General features: G+C 38.7%; 2 protein-coding genes across 4 annotated transcripts; one reads left to right on the top strand and one right to left on the bottom strand.

The window, feature by feature from the left end:
* The first annotated feature begins 3,656 nt into the window (after positions 1–3,656).
* On the top strand, positions 3,657–12,805 carry LOC103992745 (mitochondrial adenine nucleotide transporter ADNT1). Of its 2 annotated transcripts, XM_065193330.1 has the most exons (9): positions 3,919–4,008; positions 5,753–5,801; positions 7,966–8,129; positions 8,967–9,004; positions 10,996–11,089; positions 11,202–11,314; positions 11,412–11,525; positions 12,089–12,433; positions 12,535–12,805. In XM_065193330.1, exons 3-9 carry the CDS (start codon positions 7,994–7,996, stop codon positions 12,616–12,618), a joined length of 924 nt encoding a protein of 307 aa, XP_065049402.1. In that variant the 5' UTR covers positions 3,919–4,008; positions 5,753–5,801; positions 7,966–7,993; the 3' UTR covers positions 12,619–12,805. The 2 variants fall into 2 exon arrangements, with proteins under 2 accessions (XP_009410854.2, XP_065049402.1); XM_009412579.3 differs by lacking the exon at positions 10,996–11,089 and having other exon boundaries at positions 3,657–4,008.
* Positions 12,806–12,966: 161 nt separating this feature from the next.
* Positions 12,967–21,469, bottom strand: LOC135585409 (COP1-interactive protein 1-like). 2 transcript variants are annotated; one of them, XM_065193329.1, is made up of 4 exons: positions 21,330–21,469; positions 21,151–21,243; positions 16,573–16,702; positions 12,967–16,189 (listed from the first exon to the last, which is right to left on the bottom strand). In XM_065193329.1, exons 3-4 carry the CDS (start codon positions 16,661–16,663, stop codon positions 13,137–13,139), a joined length of 3,144 nt encoding a protein of 1,047 aa, XP_065049401.1. In that variant the 5' UTR covers positions 16,664–16,702; positions 21,151–21,243; positions 21,330–21,469; the 3' UTR covers positions 12,967–13,136. The 2 variants fall into 2 exon arrangements, with proteins under 2 accessions (XP_065049401.1, XP_009410855.2); XM_009412580.3 differs by having other exon boundaries at positions 21,151–21,233; positions 21,330–21,463.
* Between the last annotated feature and the right edge of the window lie 568 nt (positions 21,470–22,037).

Here is a 22,037-nt window from a genome sequence, read left to right on the forward strand (position 1 = left end):
AAAAGATGATGCAAAGTCAACTCCGATCATTTCGGTCAATAGTAGATCGAGTATGGACACCAATATTTATCATTTACAGAGCTTCTACGCAGTTCCCCAAAAACACAAAAACCAAGACACTGTTCTGCCGCAAGCAGCATTGACTGTGTCCAAGTAAGGTTCCAGAAGCCTTGGCCGGAATCGGTCAAGGCTCCGTTCCACTGTGAGATCCTTGACGTGCTATTATCTTATTGGCTCAGTCCACAGCACGAGCTTTATGTATACTTTTGTTTGATGGTGAACAGTGGGTGTTGCCATACGGAAAGGATACAGCCTTTGCAGAAGACACGGCGTGTACGTTTTTCTTATTCGGGTGGAGAGGACAAGTAATCTACCGTCAGCAGTGACACTGCCATTAAACTCAGGTTTAGATAAGTGTTTAGTCTTCGCGTTTAATGTCTTGTAGCATTGCTATCTGTCTTGTTATGGGAACAGTGTCTGATGCGGAAGTTTGGAGATCTCAAGGGAAGATATCTTTCCTTGTACGTATTACTAATCTTTGTCTTAAGAATAAGAGAGAGAAAATGAACTAGGAATCTGCAAAGACCTCTGTGACCAGGCTATCATTAGTCGAGTTAATTATTAGATAAGAGTTGACGACTTCTCACTGGTAATTGAAAGTTTCCCCTACCAAAGTGCACATGTTTTCCCTACTTGCTCCTTTTATTAATGCTCTCTGTTGTCGATTACCCTACTCCAACCACAAACAAAATGATGCAAAATATCTTTAAATATGAGATTTTGCCAAAGAGTGTAGTTGAAGTAGGTTTAAGAGAGAGAGAGAGAGAGAGAGAGAGAGAGAGAGCCATGAAATCCAAATGGGACCAAACACAAATTGTGAATGCTGAAATGACTAATATGTTTTGCTTTTCTCATGTCTTTTTTGTCGGAATTGACTTGTGATGAGGAGACCCTCTAAGTATGTTGGGCATTAGGAAGATTCCTTCTCTCTCTCTCTCTATCTCTCTCTCATTATCTTGATTTTTTTTTGTTCTGGTATTTGATTCTGAGTTCAACTAATCAAAAGACACACACACACACACATATATATATATATATATATATATATATATAGAGAGAGAGAGAGAGAGAGAGAGAGAGAGAGAGGATTACAACTGGTGGAGAATGATGCCTTGTCAAAGACAAAAAAAACCTCATCAATTCTTATTGTTGACTCTTGACTGCTACATTGCACAAATCTTCACTGTGGTGTGAGCTTGGAGTCAAGAATGTTTTTGATTGATTATTGATGCTATCTACCAAATCCAGTAGCTGTCCTCCATTTTTCTTTTGGTCTCTGATGGTGGTTTTGATATCAAAGAGAATGCCAAACAAATAGCATGACTCATAAAGCATAATAGATTGAACTGTTTTAGCTTGCTAAACCTTTGTTAGATTGGTGGCCTACAAGCTTTTGGTGAGGTGGTCCAAGGAAATTGCCATACTTCAGAAGCATGGAAGCACTTAGTCCTAGTGGAAGTATAGTCTGAAGACCATTGAAACGACACTGAAAGAATCATCACCCAAGTGTGGGGGATATGTCATCGAGGTTCCAACGCCTGTGTGGAGGGCATTATCACTTGCAAAAGCAAAGACAAAGATTTGGCCTCTAAAGTGGGCTACTACTGATCAGCATCTCCAACATTAAAGTTGCAAGGAAGAAATCAAAGGTGTGGGCAGTGGCAGGCCACACTTAAGCTGCAGAGTTTTGCTCCACAGTGATCATTTTGTAGATCCTGGAAATCGTGAAAGAAACATGCTTCAGTGGTTAATATCAATGAAACATTTTTCTTATTTGTCGTTGAAAGAAACTTGTGAAATCAGACAGTCTGTCTGCAAAATTTCTTCTGAGATATCAGTGGTGAAGAAAGAACAGAAAAAGCTGCACTTTTTGGTGATCAACATGCATCACTTGATCCCACTTGATACCCAAATCCACTTCTAGCCAGGCAGTGATAGGATAGTTTCCCGCATGACATGTTACTCCTTGTATCGTGTGTTCATATCTTCGTGTTGCTCGGAGACCAGTTCACATTTCCCAATCATTTGCTTGTCCTTTTCTCCCGCTACCGTATGATAGTTTATATGATCCACCGGTTGGAACTATACGCTTCTGATCACAACAAGGCGGACAGCGAAGAAAGAGCCGACTACTGTGTTCTGTGAACGGAAAGGGCAGCTCTCACTAAAGAAAACAAGCATCGTCGTCATCCAACTGCATGCACGAGCTTGTCTTCTTCCGAGTGACTAATCTAGAGTTCATCCATCGAGGCTGCTCGTTGTCCATGTGCGGCCGCAAGCGTACTCGATAATGGTTTGCAGTACTGCCGTGTATCTTCTTGGAAGGAGAAGACGACGCCTTTATGGCACGTATAGGCATTCTAAACGCCTACAACTCTTCTTCTTCTACATCTTTGTTTCTATATTTCCCACTTGACTCAGTTGCAACTGTGGCGGCCAAGCTTTCTCTAAACTTATCCACTCCTGCTTCCACGAAGGAGTTCACGTCTTCATCATCTCTCTCTCTCTCTCTGTATCAACATTTCCTTCTTGAGACATTATCTCTGGCTTCCAAGTCACAGAAAAGAAAAAGGACTACACGGTGCAAGCAATGTGGACTGGCCATTTGATCGGCGTTGGCGTTTCTCGACCATCCACTGGCAATACGTGGTGAGACGTGTCTGCATGCCTGACAACAAGAACACCACGTAAAATGATTGGACTTGGTCCTGTACATGCATTGGCTAATAACATCTCAAGCATTTACGTGGTGTAAGCCTACTCAATCGAGGCCCACTTCCTCAATCGAGGCCCAATTTGGCCCATCATCAAATAAATAAATAAATAAAATACTTGTCACAATCTGAAAACTCAACCTCCAATAATTATGAGTAACGTAAGGCCAAGGAGAGTTGGAGAACAGATGCTTCCGGAGCAACCAAGGAATTGGTGGGCACTGTTGACATGAGAACCAGATACGTGCTTCCACTTGTCCTGTAATGTCACCAGCCGTTCTGCCACCTTCGACCGCAAGCGATAACGTGAAAGTGATTGTTTACAGTGTGAGGAAGCTCGATGTGGACAAAAAGTACTCGCACGTCAATTTGCTTCCATAGGAATTATTTATTTTTCCTTACTCACAGACGATACGAGAAGAAAACTTGTTTTTTTCTTCCGGTTTTGTTTTGAGAAGAAACATATGGCATGTGTTTTCGGATGACTGCCTGTATATTCACAGAACGCAAGAAACAGAGGAAAACAAAAACATTTTTATTTTGTTTTTTGTTTTTTGCCTTCGGAACGAACACGATGCGATTTCGTCACCACGTACTCATCCAGATTCTTTAGGGCTAATTCCGTAATTTGATCTTCATCAGGCGATCCGCCGGTCGGCTTTTGGCCATCCGCAAGTACGGGTCTGCATGAGTCCCGGCAATTACCACGGACACTCATTTGCCGTTCTGGCATCATCTACCCGCATTGTTATTGAATAAATAGTGGGCCCCGGAGAAACCACATGTCGATCTATCGTTTTTCTTCGAGGCTAACTCGACGGGTAGGTGGAGACGATAAGACGTGTTCTTTCCCCATAGCCAATTAAAGCATCGCCTTCGTCTTACGATTCCTCTCTCACTCACTGCTTGTGAATTGTCGCCATACAAAACCGAACGCCCGGAGCCCTAAAGCCGCGGCTGCCGCCGCCTGATCCGTCTCGTCCCGTCTCTCGCCTGGGAAGACGCGTGCTGAGAGCTCCTTGGTCCTAGTTAGGGTTTCGGCCGATCCGATCTCGCTGTAGGGTTTGATGGCGTCGGAGGATGTGGTGGGGAAGAGCACGGGGGATTCGGCGGTGACGACGATCGTGAACCTTGCCGAGGAGGCGAAGCTCGCGAGGGAGGGCGTCAAGGCTCCCGGGCACGCGATCCTCAGCATCTGCAAGTCCCTCGTCGCCGGAGGCGTCGCGGGAGGAGTGTGAGTCCTCCGGATCTCCGTTTCTTGAGACTCTTCCTTCATCAAATTCACGCGTCCTGTTCTCCTTCTTGAGAATTGCCGTCTTCTCTTTTTCTTTTTTCTTTTTTTCCCATTTTGGGTAAAACTTGAAATCTTGGTTGTCTGCTTGGGTTGTTTTTGATCCTCGCTTAGGTCTCGATGCCTGCTCGACTAGTTGTTAGTTATTTATGGGTTGCTTGATTCTTGAGATCCTAGTTGTTGTAGCGAGCATGAAAACCAACCTTTCCGACTTTTGGCTAAAGATGTAGAATTATCAGGGAAATGGGGGTATGTTCGTAATGTTTGACATTTGATGCCATTACCTATATTTGGTCAAACTTCATATTAGTTTCCTAATCTTTCTGTAAATGCGGATAAAACCATAACAATGTTAGAATGTAGGGCTTGATTTGATGAATGACATTCTGGTCATCATTAGCATGCAGGTTGCATACACCAACACGTAACAAATACAGTACTAGTCTCTGTCATTTGACAATCTTGATAGATGAATTTGGAAGGCTAGATCTGACGGCTCAGTAGAATTAGGTGGTGTTATGCTAAATTAGTTTTTATTTTTTGTTGATTTTGTTGCAAGCCATGATTACCAAGAATGTGGAACATTGTGGTCATGGTATGGTAACGGCAGTATCATTGCAATTACTATTGCAAGACATAATTCCCTATATTACAGTTCCTATTTTAATGATCTGGATCATATACTACGGTGATTTGAAAGGCAAATATTATCACTTAAATGTCATATGCAGATCATGGTTTTTAGGGGGGGTCTAGTGATCATGAGTTCCCGGTTAGTATTTTGCAAGAAATTAGGTCATTGATTCAAATATTATAGTAATATCGTGAAGAATTGTTAATCAGGTCAGGAAAAATAATGAAGGTTAGGTCATCTTCCATTCTTTTACTCAATAATACATGTATTTTAGTTCACTTAAGTTGTCTAGTAGACTTCTGTTTCAGTGCTTAATGATTTCCATTATTATTATTGAGATTAGGGATACAGAATTAATAGCCACTATTCAATACTGTAAACAAGATTTGCATAAGTGGATGTTGGACTATAAGGATTAAATTTTAGTTGGATTGGGACTTCAATGACAACTGCTTTTTTTGAAGCGTGGTGACTAAATATTTTTGTGTAAGTAGTTGAATGAAATTTTTTTTTGATTTGAAATATTGTAAGGTACTTTTGGACACTGTTTATTGTTTGGTTACCAATATGATCATAAAAGTTCATAAATAGCTATGCAACATAGGATTCTTACTGATGACACATTAGTGCTCAATACTGAAATATATAAAACAAGCTGTGTGTTTTTTAAGCATAGATATGTGTTATTCTCACTCGTGGAGGAATTTTTGGACTAAAAGGCTTACTTTGGATTGTTTATCCATTCGTCTTATTTTCCACTTTCCCTGTTGGTTTTTTATATTATGCATCTTCAGTTAAACATATTTTTACGGAAGACTGCTACTTTGACAAAACAATGGAGAATTGTGTTCCTTTAATCATATGCCACCACCTCAAGCAATGGATTCCTATGTCTATAATAAATAGTGTCCTTCTTGCATTACTTTATTAGTTGTAATGTTACTGAGGTGTTAATTTTTTCTTTATTTATTCATATTAAAATTTGGTATCTTATAATTGCGTAAGATTACAACTTTCGCATGTGATATGTGTTATTTATGAATGCTTTTGCAGATCAAGGACAGCTGTTGCTCCACTTGAGAGGTTAAAAATCTTGCTTCAGGTATAGATCCTTACTGATGACTGTTCTTTTTTGTTACTTTGATTTGACTTATGTATCTGTTGTTTTGTTGCCTTGTAGTTGTTGAGATTATTAGGTTATTCTATACCTGGTGAGATGACTCATTATACTTCACCTTTAGGGTTTTAGGGTGTTGTTTCTTTCAATATGGCATCTGATGGTACAGTTCATGTACATCGTACAATGACAAGGAAAAATATATCTGTGCATAGTGCTTGCTTTGATTAACTCATTAATATCAGTGTCCTTTTCAAAGAAACGAACTGGTCAAGCTCTCATGAACCTTTTTTGCATTTGCTTTTCTGTTGATGAAAGACATGCTTTCTTAATTGGTCCTCTTTATCTTGTTTGATATTGACAATGAAATTTGAGTGGTCTTTCTTTTATATGAAAATTATCTTCAATGGAATAAACATGCAATATGAGACTTCATGCTTAATTTTTGAATGTATCATTCTAAGCGTTAGAATACAATGCATATAAACTTATATTGGATTCCAATGTCTTTTTGCCTTCAGATCTTTTGGATATAAGTGATGGCTAGTGCTCACAAAAACACACGATGTTAACCTCATAGACCTCAGACAATCAAACTATGTAAGATAATGTTCTTTTCACTTGACACAAAACACTTCTCAAGTATATGCATATCATAAGCATGCGGTCATTAGATTGAAGAGTATTGAGATGGACCTGATGTTTAACATCTTATTAGACTGATCATCAATGAACTAATTTGTATTCCACGGTTTCCTGGTTTATTTGGGACAGGACTGATATACTGATTTGTTTTTTTTTTTTCTTTGCTATGAATGGTTGTCACAGCCAGTCCATATGAGACTAATCAGTGTTGGTTGGAATGGAATGAAATCTACTAGAGACAACCAATTATATTAGAATTAGATTATATGAATTGAAAACACCAGCTAATTTCTTTTATCCATGACCAGGTTGGTTGATTCAGGCTATCTTTTTTATTTCTATCAATATGAAGCAGAGTTTAGCCTATTCGATTTTTATCAAATAGGTCTTTATCAATCTACGTCAATTATGTAGCGTTGTTAATTATGGATCAATAACTTTAATGCCAGAACTAATATGTTCTTTCCCCTTACTAGTTAGTTGGCTGGTAGAGTTTAAGGAGAATAAGATCAATAGTACCTCTTTGCAAGGTGCCTACTCTACCTTCTTCTGTACCAATTCTGGTCGTGACTTGTGGTACTCTAAGAGGAATCATTGTGCTGTTTCAGATGGGTGTCTCAAAGTATTAAAAATGAGGCTATCTTGTATATAATGTCGAAAGTGTAGTTAAATAGCATGGAATGGGTGTGCTGACCTATCAATTTGGCCTTTTTTGTATTAGCTTGACTTTGATGGCTTAAAAAGGCCAAAATTTGTATACTCATTGGCATGAACATCAAGCGCCACCTAGATTTTACAACCTGCATATCATTATTCTACTTCATTGCAGTGGCTAGTCTATCCTATCTCGTATGCTGATTGTCATCATGCTAATGATGGGATATTCTTGGATGAGTCATCATGCTAATTCTAGATGAGTGCATTAAGTGGAGGATCTGATGCATATAGTAAAAGCATGGTTCAATTTAAAACGTTATGAATGGACCTGACCAGGTGGTTTGGCTGGCATGGCATATCTTCTGATTTGATATTAATGACATGCTATGGCATATGGATAGTTGACGTTGTGGCTTATGTTTGAATTTGGTATATCTACTTTGTTATATCATTCTTTAACAAACGTCAATGAAGTCAACGGACTGAACATCATTTTTGGTAAACAAGATGAATCATCTGAAAATTAATATTGAATTTTTATGGTTTCCGTGTCCTTTAGGGATAATTGATTACAAATTAATACATCACTATTTGATCAGATTTCAAAGATTTCTTTGAATGTGTTTCTCCATTTTAAATTTTGTATGATGGTTGTTATCATATATGGACACAGCTAAATTAACTCTAAATAGAGGTACTTGTGTCATTGCTATGCAACTAATGTCTTTCTTTGTTTACGCAACTTATACCTTGTAGAACCTTTGAATAATGAAGTCTTTTAAGTTTTAACAACATGACTTTCTTGATTTTATAGCTTTTAATAATTTGGATTTGATTGTAAATATAGGTTCAAAATCCTCATAGCATTCAGTATAATGGAACTATCCAAGGCCTTAAGTATATATGGAAGTCTGAGGGTTTTCGAGGACTATTTAGAGGAAATGGTACCAACTGTGCACGGATTGTCCCCAACTCAGCAGTCAAGTTCTTTAGCTATGAACAAGCATCAAGGTAAACTCTTGGATTGTCATGTTGATTCTTTATCACTTAGATGAATATTGATGAAAGAGAAGGAAAAAAGAAATTTATGTTCTGCTATGTCAATTTTCGTTTCTTTTGGTATCATTATGTTAGTTGTCTAATGCAGTTTTATCATTTAGAATATGCAGATGTAAAGACCCTTTTTAAACTGTTCCTGCAGCTGTTGGTTGCAGGCCTGCAGGCTGGTGCCTGCATCCCAGCTAGGCTAATAATTGCAGGCTTCAGTCCTGCTGCATCTGCTGGCTGGTGTGCCTGCAGCCTGTGGACCAGTACACTGCATCAGCCAATGGGTCTGCTGCAGCCTGCTGGTCCACTCATTTTATTGTCTCACTACCTATTTGTGTTCCTACTTTAAATTTTCAACTAACTGATTAATGAAAAAGATTTCTGTTTCAATAGGGGCTCAGAAAGCATGCTCGATAGAAATTAAGTGATGGAATTCCATATTTTATCATCTTTGTGAGTCTCTCCAAGATTGTGTACCTTTCCTTGACGTATGTAATTATCCATCCTTTTTTAACAAACCAGTCAACCGTGCCTTTATTTTAGCAGTCTCAATTGAAAAACATTTTTCACCAAATGGTGTTATATACCATAGACAAGTCTGCATCAAACAATTACAAAATTATGATATAGCTAACCATGGAATTTCTCAAATGCGGGTTTGGTATTGTGCTAAATCACTGCTAACTATCCATCTACTTAGATCCTATTATCTGAGGTTTGCTTCCATTGTTCTTACTGTTGCAATTTAATGTTGGACATTTCCCTATTCTTTCTGATGATTGGATATGAACCTTGTCGCAGTGGAATTTTATGGCTTTACCGTCGGCAGTCTGGCAATGGTATGACCTATCCTTATATTCTGTTTTTTTCTTTGATTTAGGTATTTTATTTGATGCTACGAACTGATGCAGTCATAGGTCTTCCCTTAAGTTTCAGTTATATCATTTGAAAGAAATTTGCTACAGACGAATGCCTCTATGTAATAATCTTGAGTTCCTGTACCATAAATATTCTTGCATATGACACATGTATGTATGAGGTGGTTGAAGCTTCAAGAAATAGAAATACTAACACCCAAGAATTATCTAGAGTCACTTCTTTTAAACTCCTTTTTTTGCACTTCTGTATATTGGTGGCACAAAAAAAAGTGAATTTGATGCAATACTTTTGTTTATTGGTTTCTGTATTGCTATTTTATTGGAACACTCTGCCAATCAGACATTCCAGGTGACATGTGATTACTACGTTCTGAATTCACTACCTTATCCATCACATATTGGCACGGTAACAATTCTCAATAGCATCTTGCATACATTTTGGTTTTTCTGGCAATAGCATCTTGCATACATTTTGGTTTTTCTGGCAATTAGACATTAAAGCAGCTGAAAACAACTATTTCTTCCCATTTAGTTCTTTGACCTCTGTTTATGGGTGAGTCTACAGTTTCTTTTTTGCAATTGCTGTCCTCATTTCCTGCTTGAAGAGAAACCTTACTGTTCTGGTCTTCTTCTGCACCAAATTGGAGCTGTTCATTAAGAAGTACAACCAAATTTGTCTTGCAAATAACTTCTCTTAGGTATTCTTACCCTTTTTTTTAATATAGATGTTTGTTTATAGGGACACAGCTTTCAGAGAATCTGTTTCGATATTCTTTACGGATAGCATAATTTTTAGCATGCTTCATGGTTCAGGGCTTTGAGTTTTGGAAAAATGAGTGGTTCTCATGGCAACAACAACAATTTGTTTGATGCCATGTCAGGCAGCTTGGTCTCTGTGCTTTTGGAGTGAGAAAAAAAGGGGAAAATCATTCTCATTCCGGAAAAGAAGGAAAAAAACAGCTGTACTGGTTTTGACATGGAAGGCCTATCCACTGGCTGTGTTGTCTTTCCTCTGGCCTCTGGTTCTTGTGTTGACACTATCCTTGCCAAGCCTGACCAACAAACCAAACAAGAGCATTACATAGAATGGGTCTCCACCACTTTTTGGCTAGCATTATGTTTGCTCGCCAGCATGAGATGTATTGGGGGAAATGTACATGCTGCCTAAAACTTTAATTGTTGGTACAAATAACTGTGAAATTCATGCTGTAAATAATTCATGCAGCATCTTTCTGCTCGATTATTTCTGAAACTATTAAACTAGTAAAAGTTAATTTTTGTTTGCATAGTTATATTGACATTTGAAATTTTTTTATGGTAATGAATTAATACTACTAGTGGGGGCATATTCTTCAGATAGAGGTGCAAACACAAAATGTTTTTTTTTTTTCTTGGATACTTGCTATGATCATTCATCAATAATCAAACCAAATGGTTCACTAGAACCTAGGACAAACAGTTTTGAACACCTGGTCTTTGAACAACCTGAATTTTGTTGTATATTTCTTAGTTACTTGGAATATGTTGAACAGTTTCATCATCAAATTGCATAGTGTATCATGTGGTGAATGTTTAGAGACTTGTTTGATATCATCTTTGTTCTCTTCTTTTTCAGTAAGCAAGAAAAAAGTTGTTTATGTTCTGAAACCAAGCTAGTTTGGTCCTTGGGTCCGCCTTTGTTTTAATCTATCGTGTTGTTTTAAAGTGAAAAACTGGAGTGCTGTTTCTGTTTAAATAAATTAAGTTTTATAGTTGTGTGGAGGAAGAGGATTTATTTGTTGGGAACAGCATCTGATGTGTTTGATTTAGAACCATTTAGGTAATAATGAGAAGTTGGACATCTTCCAAAGATTATAAGCTAATTCATTGGCTTTAATTTGTGAACTTGAAATGGCAAAATTGATGACAAAACATCTCTTAGTTTTTCTTTTTTGGTATCTCAATTTATGCAGTGTGCTTTTTGTGTAATTGGACAACTGCTTTCCATGTGGACAAAATCATTTGACTTGGTATTTTCAGATGGACAGCAGATGGTCATTGGAACTAGTTATGTATCGGCCATGCATTTGAAATATCTTAAGTCTCTCGTAATATGTCAAATGTCTTTCATTTTATATTTCTAAATTGGTAACATATAACTTTGTGTTAACTTAAGCAGAAGATGCTCAAATCACTCCTGTACTACGTCTTGGTGCTGGAGCATGTGCTGGAATTATTGCTATGTCTGCTACTTATCCAATGGACATGGTCCGTGGAAGAATTACAGTTCAGGTACCCTTTCTAATTTTTGCTGACACCAGATGTGTCCCTTTATGGTTCGGTTATCTAACTCCTCCCCATGCTCCTTTAACATCTTTTCTCTATGCAGACTGAAAAGTCACCTTACCAGTACAGAGGGATGTTTAATGCATTGGGCACTGTTTACCGTGAAGAAGGTTTTCGTGCTTTGTACAAAGGGTGGCTTCCATCTGTCATAGGAGTAGTAAGTATTTCGAAGCATCTATCATTATAACTGTGTATAATCAGGTGTTGTGTAGTTTGATCTTTGATTTTGGGGCATTGGAGAAACTGAATTTCCAGTGAAAAAGTATCTATTCATATCTAACAATGTTTAAGAAAGAGGCCAACTTTTTTTTTTTTTTTTTTTTATTTACCTTTTGCTTATTTTTCATGGTTTTTACCCTCCCATTTATTATTGTTATTTTTGCTGGTGCTATGACATCCTTGTGCAAATTTTGGGAAAAACCTCGTGTACAACTTTAGCATAAAAAGAGCCAAACTACCATAAACATCTAAGTTTACTAGGAATTTTGGTGGGACAGGCATGCTATTTTAATTCCAAAACATAAAAGCTCATGATGAGTATTAATGTTCTGTGACATAGTTCCTTGTTGTTGTTGGCGTCAGAATAACTAAGATAATGTTAACACCTATCTATCCTTTTTCAGCCTGTTAAATTTCAGAATAACTAACTGAGACCTTGATGAATCATATGTCAACATGAAATCGATTGCTGTCTCACGAATATTCTGTTTATGTTTTCAGATTCCTTATGTAGGCCTCAATTTTTCTGTTTATGAATCACTGAAGGATTGGTTAGTTAAATCTAAACCATATGGTCTTGTTGAAGACTCAGAGTTGAGTGTTGTCACAAGGCTTGCATGTGGCGCTGTAGCTGGAACCGTTGGGCAGACTGTTGCCTACCCTCTTGATGTCATACGCAGAAGAATGCAGATGGTGGGTTGGAAGGATGCTGCCTCAGTCGTGACAGGTGAAGGCAGGAGCAAAGCTCCTTTGGAATATGGCGGAATGATTGATGCATTCAGGAAAACAGTGCATCATGAGGGCTTTGGGGCCTTGTACAAGGGTCTTGTCCCCAATTCAGTAAAGGTTAGTAAATTTTGATTGTTTCGTCAAATAACGAATTAGGAATCAAAACATAAAATTCTCTCATTATCATTATTACATTGTTCTGTCTTTTTGGGTTACAGGTGGTACCATCCATTGCGATTGCCTTTGTGACATATGAGGCTGTGAAGGATATTCTCGGAGTAGAAATGAGAATATCTGACTGAAATAAGGTTGAAATGCAGTTTTTCTTTTGTAGGTTTTGTAGGGTTCCTTCAAAGGTAGGATATATACTACATATATTCCACATTCAACCTTCACCCCGTGTTGATGTTATCCAGCTAATACTTTTGATAACACTGCTGGACATGTAGCATTCCTCCCTAATAACCAAATAAAGCATTTTCTTTTGAATGCTTGACCGTGTGTGACACCCTCGGCAAATAAATGGATCATTCATTCGTGGAGATGAGGGGGTGCACATGGCCTGCCTGTTCTAAAGCATTACAATCAATACACGTGTAATGGCAGCAGATTGAATGAATGCCACTCTGTCACAGTTAACAAATAAACCGTGTACTACTACTAGTTTCCTTTTCTTTTTTTTTTTAGGGTTAATCGCCCCAGTAGCAGTAGTACTCTTTCACTCTGTACATAGTGATAAGAGTAAGAAATCGAACAATCCATCTATCCAAAACATAATAGCCGAGCCGGAGGGGAGGGGGGGGGGGGGGGGGAGGGAACTCTACAAGCGACGCCTATTGTTGTTGTTGGGTTTAAGCCTCACCAAGTACTCACCAAGTAGATTGTACTTCTCGTGCTGGTAATCAATCATCTGGCTCAGCTGCTTTATTGCCTCCAGTTTCTCCTTGTTCCTGGCCATTATCTCCTCTTCCTTTTCCCTCACCGCCGTCTCCAGTTCTTCCAGCCTCCTGTCGGTTTCGATGCTCCTCCATGACACTTTCTCCATCTCCTTTTCCTTCTCACCTAACCGATCCCTCAGACCCTCTGCCTTGTGCTTCAGAGCTGCCATTCCCTCCTCGCTTTCCTTCAATCTCACTGCCATGTCTCGTAACTTCTCATTCATTTCTTGCTTTTCATTCAGCTTCTGGCGTAACCTTGTCTTCATAATCTCCGCATCCACTGTGATCCAGGCTAGCTGCCTTTCTATCCCACAATGTTTCTGTTTAAATTCCGATTCTAGCTCATCAAGTCCCTGGCAGAAATCTGAAACCCCGGACCCAACAGCTTCGATTGTTCCCGTGAGCTCTGCAGACATTATCCGGGTCTCATTTTCCAACTTTTTAACATTGCATTGCAGCTCTGCAATCATATTCATGTGCTTCACTTCTTTCTCTCTGTATTCTGTTTCTGTAATTTTAAGATTCTGCTTAAATAAGCAAGACTGGGTTTCCAATTGGCCCTTAAGGCCGGCAACCTCTTTGATAATTACTGCTCTTTCTGCTTCCGAAACGTTAAGGTTTACCTGAAGTTCTTTGACACTCTCCACCAACTTATTTATTTCTTTCATCCGCTCTTCGCCGACAGCCTCGGCAACCTCTAGCTTCTGACACGACTCATGAAACCGATACTTAAGTTGCTTACACTCCTCATGCAAATCATTCAAGCTACTTTTCAGAAATAGCAGCAACCTTTCCTGTACGGTAACTTTTTGTGTCACCTCATCGTCAAAGTTGTTCGCCAAATTCAAAATTTCCAAGCATCCGTCTCTTACTGCTTTCATCTGATCTTCCAGTTTTGAATCCAGATCAGAGTTCCTCTCATGCATGTCCATATTTTTTTGCAGTAGAGTAGAGTTCTCTTCGGTGAGCGCTTCCAGCTTATCTGCTTGCTTCCTGATGGAAGCCTCTGCCTCCTCCAATTTTGAGATCAATGTACATATTTCTTCCTCAAGAACTCCAATTTGTTTGGTAAGTTCACTCAGTTTGTGGTTGGCCAGTTCTACTTCATGACTTGAATCATTAACCTGATTTTGTAATTGACCATTATCAGTTTTTAACTGCTCTATTTGAACTGTCAAATCATCAATAATCTTCTCAGACTCCTGTAGCAGCCTTTTGTTTTCATTCAAGGTTGAGTTCTCCTCTTTCAAATGCTCCAACAAATGTTGTAGATCTTTTATCTGAATCCCTTCTATCTCTGACTTACTAAATAGCTCTGAATTCTCCATTGTCAACTTTTCTATTTGTTGACCAGCAGCTTCAAGTTTGTTTTCTGCATTAGTCAGTTGGACTTTGGTTGCTTCCAATTCAGCATCCAGATTTTCTACTCGCACTCGTAACTCTGATTTCTCAATCTCTAGCTGATCTCCCTGAGATTTGAGATCAGTGACCTCCCCCTCAAATAACTTAGCTTTGGCAGATAGTTCTTCATTTTCTGAGATGAGCACATGCTTCTCATCGCTTGTTGCTTCCAAAATCTGTTTCAACTTAGTCTCTTCCTGCTCTTTTGCTTGAAGTTCCATCTTGAGGACTTCATATGCCTGGGAGCTCTTCCTCTTCACCTCCTCAATTTCCAGAGAAAGCAACTCCACTTTTTGCTGTCCTTCTTCGGCCAATTGCATGGCCTCTTTAAGTCGTGATGCCAAATCACTATTTTCGGCTTCTTTATCTTTTAGTTGTTTGTTCAAAACATGGATTGCATTCAGCAATCTGGTATTTTCATTGTTCAACAGTTCTGATTTCATTTTTAGATCATCAATCTCAGAATTCAAAGCTCCATTCTCTTCTTGTGCATCTCTCAATCTGCTGGTCAGTTCATGTCCATTTCTATCAGCAGCTTCCAGCTCAAGCTTCAACATTTCGTTTCCAGACAACAATTGTGTTATCTTGGATGATAACTCATCAGTTGCTGATTTCAGATTTAGGTTAGCTTCATCTCTCTGGTCAGCCAAAGCTTTCTCTGTCCCCTTTATCTTGCTCAGAAGTTCAAAATTCTCTGATATGATTGCTTCCTTTTCTTTATCTATATCATCAATCTTCTGGTTTAGATAAGCCAATTCTTGAGCTTGTTTTTCTGACTCTTGCTTTAAACTCATGTTATCGGATTCCATTGTCATTATCTTGTCTTTCAAGTGACTGATTTCAGATATGTGTTCTTCGAAGTATTTTTCCGACTCTTGTAGCTTGCTCAATGCTTCCATTTTTTCTGATATTAGAATTTCAATTTGTTCATGCATGGTACATATGCTTTGATTCAACTCATGGTGTTGCTTAACAGAAGCCTCTAACTTTTGCTCGAGATCTCTGTTCTCAGATTGTAATGTCTTAATATTCTCTTCCATAATGTGGATTTGATTTTCCAATATTCTGTTCATGTCTTCAGTTTCTCCCAACACGTCAACACCCTTAAGATTTGTGATCTTTGCAACCATTGAGGCAGCTTCAGCCTCAAGCTCATGGTTTCTCCTAATTGCACTTTCAAGCTGCTCCTGCAAGTTAGTGTAATGTTCCAAAGAGATGTCTGCTTTGGCTTCCCCTTCATGATTCTTGCCTGAGTTCTTCGTGGAAAGTTCTGACTCTGAATCTGATGAGTCTGAGGAGTCCGAACTGTATGACGTAGAATTAACTGAAAAGTTGCCATTGTCTTCCTTTTGGCGAAATTTCCTCTTTAGTTTCTCTGTCAACTCATCGTAGCGGCCATATAAAGCTTGATAACCTTTATGAATATCCTTAATAAGAGAAGTTAGTTCAGACTTGTTTACTGAATTAAAAGATGCTGTATCACTTTCTTCTGCAGTTATGAGCTGGAGGATCCTCTCCACATTCTTCTCAGTGTCTACAAGAAGAAATGTGTAACTTATTTACCAGATTACATAAATGAGAAGAACCAATATATCACTGATAACAATGTGACAAGTATTTGAAAAAAAAAAAATTGAGAGACCAGATACTAGTAGCAGCAACTAGAGTTGGATAATTTAGTTTCCTACGACACAAAGATCAGAAGTCCTTTATTTACTTCCAGCACTAGTTAGTGCAAAGGAAGAAAAGATAAAGAATGCATCAATTCGGTTTACATGAACAAAATTATGAGGCCAATGACACTTTGAATTGAACTTTGAATTTTTTTTTTGCTAGAGCTCATGTGTCAATGATTCTTCATAAGAAAAACTAAATTTCATAGGATCACAAATGAAAGATCCCTTGCAATAGCCATACCATTCTTGTTCTCCAGTTTCTCAGTGTTCCCTCGATGGACATGGGTCCTAATAGAAGAAATAAATTTGCTTAGTTTGTTGTGCCGCGTCATCTCCAAATCCTTGCAGTTACTTCAGAACTTGGATATCTCCTGAGCAAAATTTATTCCCATTAATTAGTAATCATCCATGAAGATGCCAAAGTAAATTATTATTTAGATTATCAATGAAGAATTTATTAGTATGATAAAAGAGGATCTTTTGTTTTTACATTAGAGGTGTAATCTCACCAAAATATTATACATACACATATGAAGACATGAAACTTGCAAAGAGAAGTAATCAATTGTCACAGATAGTCAAAAAAGTAAATATCTGAGTCACATCTTGTAATATATAATTTTTTCCTACACAGAATTGCAACTTCTTTCCACAAACCATATCAAGAGCAATAGTCAACATCATATTATTCAAAATAGAAATCAAACAAATAGCCATCTATTAGTATTATTATACATGAGTGACGTTATAGTCCAGTTGTTCTACCTAATAGTATAATAAAGTCTGTTCTCCATAGAAATCTAGTCTAGAGCTGCTTTGAAAATGAAAGACAAAACAAAACAATTGAACAACAGGTTGAATAGGTCACCCTATAAAACAACTCTGAAATATATAAGAAAAAGAAAATATCCACAAATGAAATCAACAATCAAGTCAATAGCCATCTCACCTGTGTATGTCAATCACCCAATAATGCACTCACCCAATAGTGGATAAAAAGATTTTATCCTATGGGATGTGTTTAACGTTCTTCTAATGGTGGATGAAGAAAACCATATCGTACTTCAAACAACAGATGGAGTGATGCCCTCACTTGTCAAAGTAGAAATACGTTCCTCCTAATAATGGATGAAGCAACTATATAGCTATCACATCTAACGACTCACTAATCCCCGAAGGAAAATCGGTCCGACTACCCACTAATCCCCGATTCCGAAGGGAATCACCTTACCGACCCTCGGTAGGAAAACAAAATCATCTCATAACATGATAGGTCATATTTATTTCAGGATGAAATAATCTCATCAAAGCATCTCAAGTTAGTTCCCCTCCAAACATCAATAATGTCAAAAAACATACATTAATTAGCCCTTAATTGGCATGAAACCTACTTAAATTTATCCAATTGAATTGAACAAGACTTAATTTAGCTAGAACCTAACAAAACCGATCACTAATCCTCATTTAATCAGTTTGAAACCACCCTAGACAAATTTAATTTAGGCTTAATTGGGTTCAATTTGGATCAAACGAACTCGAACCGATCAAATCGGTTCAACATCACCCTAAATTGGCATGAAACAATCAACCGATCTGGTTCATTCAATTATATGGCTCGAATCAAGCAAAGGAAAGAGAATTAGGCTAGGCCACAAGTGCTCGTCCCAACAGCTAGAGAGAGAGGCGATGGGTTGGTCTGAGGGGTAGGCTACGTGGGCTAGGCCGAAAACCATCCTACGGGCTAGGTTGTGCTTGGCCTACAGGTTGGACCACACCTAGCCTCGATTGGACAAGACCCACGCACATGCGACTTGGTTAATCGAGTCGAATCAGAAGCTTGACTTAGGTCAGACCCAACCAACCCTCTTTTGCAATTCGATTTCAAATTTTTTTACTACGTCATTATTAAATTAACATGAAACATAAAAACTTTCATCAAATGGTTAAATCATAACAAAATTGCAAGATGATTAAATGTTAATATATGAATTCAATTGTAACATGATAAAATTACATTAAAAATTAGCATTTCAATTATATATATATATATATATATATATATATATATATATTAGAGCTTTTGAATTAATAAAGATCATAGCATTGAAAACCGAAAATAATTTTGAATTAAACACATCATAAGTTTATTTAGATCCAATCTAAATACATAAAAAATTAGAAAATTAAAAAGAATCAAAAAATTATATTTTCAAAATAAACAGTGTAACCAACCTCTCAGCAAGATTCCACGTCTCGTTCCTCCCACTGTTAGGTTCGGTGCAAAATGAGGGAGAGGAATCCCGCTTTAAATTGGAGGAGGTGAGTCCTCCCCAATAGGTAAGAAATATAATTTTTCATAATTGATTTATTTTTATTATTTTTAATATCCTTACTAAAATGTCTTAAACAAACATGGAATCTGAAATATTCATTTCCTAAACTCTGACAACAAAATTTGGAAACCAACTAATTAGGTCATGATTAGGTGAAAAATGTCATTAATTACAATGTGTTTTTATTAAAATTAACAGAGGCATCTAGTCAACCAATAATTTCTCATATATAACTATTGCTATCCTAGAATCAAATATATGTCGGTAAAATGAAGCTCACAATAAGATGTGGCATGAAATGCGTTCATATTTCTAGTTAGAAAGAAAACAAACATGCAAGAAATTTGCTTGAGGAATATTAGCAAAAGAAGTTCATGTGACACAGCCGAATGGTCCCAGATAGGTAGTGAAAAAAAAAAAGTGGGTTTAAAGGATTAGATGGCTTAACTAGGGCTTAGTCATCTCTACTCACATGGTTTCAAATCTATCAATTTAATAGGTCGATTATCTCATGACGCCAGGCATTTTGGTAATTGAGTTTATTTTGATAATCTGGGGATCTTCGCCGTCTCCCTTCTCTCCTCCAAGGCAAGAGCAACATCACAGGAGGATGTAGATGCCCAGAATGGAAGAGAAGGGGAGGAGACACAAATGGAAGACTTTGTAGGAAACAGATCGAGGTAGCAATCTCCTAAAATGAAAACCTCTCTTCCTTTCTCATTGCTACTTTGGATTTTAGCATGATGATCTGCATCATTAAATCAGGCACCTATAATGGCTACTAGATCTTTATGATTATGAAATTAATAAAGCCAGGGAGTATTCTGAAGCAGCAGATCGAAACAGAGTTCTATGTCTGACTCTAACATGAATGATGATGCAAGCATTGGTATCTTCACTAGGCTTGGAAGCAATGTTTCTATTTATTTCATCCCAAGGGTCACATTCATAATCTTGAAAAATAAAAAATTAATATCCTGTATAAATTTGAACTGCATGAGTCAAGAGGTTGTCAAGAATATTTATCTGAATAGTCAGATGCATCCATCCTTGAGAGAAAGAACAGAGGTAATGATCTTAGCAAAACAAACTGTCTTTCAATAATTGCAAAAACTATGAAGTTTGCAACTTTGTAGACCTTTCAAAAGTAAACTCCCCATTTAGAAGTTTGTTTATGCATAAATTGTTTGGTAAAGGAGATGATTCGAAGCACATAATCATGAGAAGATAAAGAGGTTTGTCTGACATGGGAGAACACCAATATATACCGGTAGCAGAGTTTGGCCGAAGCTCTTAGGAAGGAGCACCATAACAGATCGCTGATGAGTAGATTTACACCTACTTCAGACCCACGCATATCACAGCCATAGACATGTATCTGCTGCCATGGGTCACATCCATTGTAGCAGATACCAGCGATGGCTGGGGAAACTATGCCACCAGCAGGTGGCTGTTCCAGATGTGAAACGTCGAGCATTGTGGCATCCCATTCCCCTCGGCGGCAACAGCTCCGATAGTGTCACTGGCAGAAGAGGGATTGTGTGACTGCGATAAGCTCATGGGCCTGCAGCCAACTATACCCAACAACAGATCGTGACTGAATAACACCTCCTGTGCACGATGGAACGGATCGAGCCACTTGGTACCGAGTCAGGCGCATGGTCCTTTGAAAGGGAGGAGCAGGAAATATGCAAAAAGGAGGGCGAGAAGCTCTATTTATGTTATAGATACAGCCAAAAGAAGTGTTTACATGGGGAAGAAAGCATAAGTTAGTGGCGCATGAGAAGAATGAGAGAGGTTGGAGATGAATTCTGATCAAATTTGGTTGAGACTGAATGTTCGTGCCATGTACACTCGAGCCTTGGCAATCAATTTTGTATCAATGAAGAGTGCCCGAGTAGCTTGTTTATGTTGAAACGTTTTCCAGAATCTTGATTGACCACTGGCTTTATATGGAGTTTTCCTGAATGTATCGGCATCACATATGCATTGCAAGTATTGTTCTTCCCATTGACCGCTCACCGAAACATGCTTATGTCTACCACCGACATATAATCAAGTAAAACCGCGCGATAAAAGCAAAATTCGTGTCCACAAGAAGAGATCAAGCACTAAACCAAATCATGGATCCACGAACACTGCTGTTTCTAAATCAGTTGCCAATCTAATTTCTTCCTCTAAAGATCATACATAGACTTCCGGATACGACACTATCATCGGTTGAACCAAAACCCCATCCGATCTCACGACAAGCATTCTAACAATCTTACTCCGTTTCTTAAATCTCCAACACCAATCAAGAAACCAAAATCAAGGAATGGGAACACACCTGGAATCTGTTGTCCGGTTCCCAAATACTTCAAGAATCGGCGGAGCAAGGTCGTTACGAGATCAACCGAGGAAGAAAATTCCAAGGGAACAAATACATGCCACAGAAAACTCCACGGAAACCGAATAGGAAGCGGAAACAAGAAAAGGTAACGCACCTGGAACCGGAAGCTACCCTCAACAGAATTCTCCAAAGAAGTGGTAAAGGGAACGAAGCGAATCCGACATAGCCCCTCTCAACCTACATCAAACTAAACGAGTTCGTTTCAAGATTCTAGTGAAGGAGAAATCGAAGAACAAGAAATATAAAAGAAGAAGAGGATGGTTTGGAGACAACCTGAAGCGTTAATAACTGCAAGAATCGGAGACAGAGGGAGGGAGAGAGGGAGGATGGAAGACGACTACTGCGGTGATGGTGGTGGCGGTGGTGTGTGTGGAATGAAATGGGAGGAGTGGGGCGGAGAAGGGATAGTAATTTTGGAACCTACCCATTTCATTATACCCTGGCTATTTATTTCTATTTACGGCGGGTACCACAAGTGGGTCCAGTTTGCGGGGGGCCGGCAGATTTGTCCGTGACCGTCGAAACGTGGCAGATCCTTCCACTGCCGTCTGATTCGTTGATTCTTTTTTTTCTCCGGGGAAGGAAGGTAATGCGAACGGCGAGTGAGGTTACCTTCGCATAATGGGTGCGTTTGACCCACGTGGACCAATAGAGAGGGGGCGGCGCTCCATTGTCTTACACGGACGAGGGTTATCGCACCGCTTGCCCCCTCCAGGCTGTCCTCCCTCGCTCTGTGTTTCCCGCCAATGCCGGGGGCCACGAGGGCCACGTGCGACGCCAGCGTTGCCTCCCGCCATAGATATGGGACGCGCGTAGAGCGGTCGAGGGATTGCTGTCGTTCCAACCATCCACAGATGACGACGATAAGACTAAACCATGAGACCGGCAAGCAAGGATATGTAGAAAGAGGGCAGGGAATCCGATATAGAAAGTGTTAAGACTCAGATCTAATCGAGTGGGCTACACGTTGACTGCCATCGG

The sequence above is a fragment of the Musa acuminata genome, chromosome BXJ1-7 (assembly GCF_036884655.1).
Source record: "Musa acuminata AAA Group cultivar baxijiao chromosome BXJ1-7, Cavendish_Baxijiao_AAA, whole genome shotgun sequence".
NCBI lineage: Eukaryota > Viridiplantae > Streptophyta > Magnoliopsida > Zingiberales > Musaceae > Musa > Musa acuminata.

What these genes read in the sequence shown, in the direction of transcription:
- LOC103992745 (XM_009412579.3), top strand. Translation starts at nt 3,842, where the DNA reads ATGGCGTCGGAGGATGTGGTGGGGAAGAGCACGGGGGATTCGGCGGTG. An exon ending in AGCTATGAACAAGCATCAAG is followed by an intron (nt 8,130 to 8,966) that starts GTAAACTCTTGG and finishes ACCTTGTCGCAG; the next exon opens with TGGAATTTTATGGCTTTACC. An exon ending in GTGGAAGAATTACAGTTCAG is followed by an intron (nt 11,315 to 11,411) that starts GTACCCTTTCTA and finishes TTCTCTATGCAG; the next exon opens with ACTGAAAAGTCACCTTACCA.
- LOC135585409 (XM_065193329.1), bottom strand. Translation starts at nt 16,663, where the DNA reads ATGACGCGGCACAACAAACTAAGCAAATTTATTTCTTCTATTAGGACC. An exon ending in GAAACTGGAGAACAAGAATG is followed by an intron (nt 16,190 to 16,572) that starts GTATGGCTATTG and finishes TTCTTCTTGTAG; the next exon opens with ACACTGAGAAGAATGTGGAG.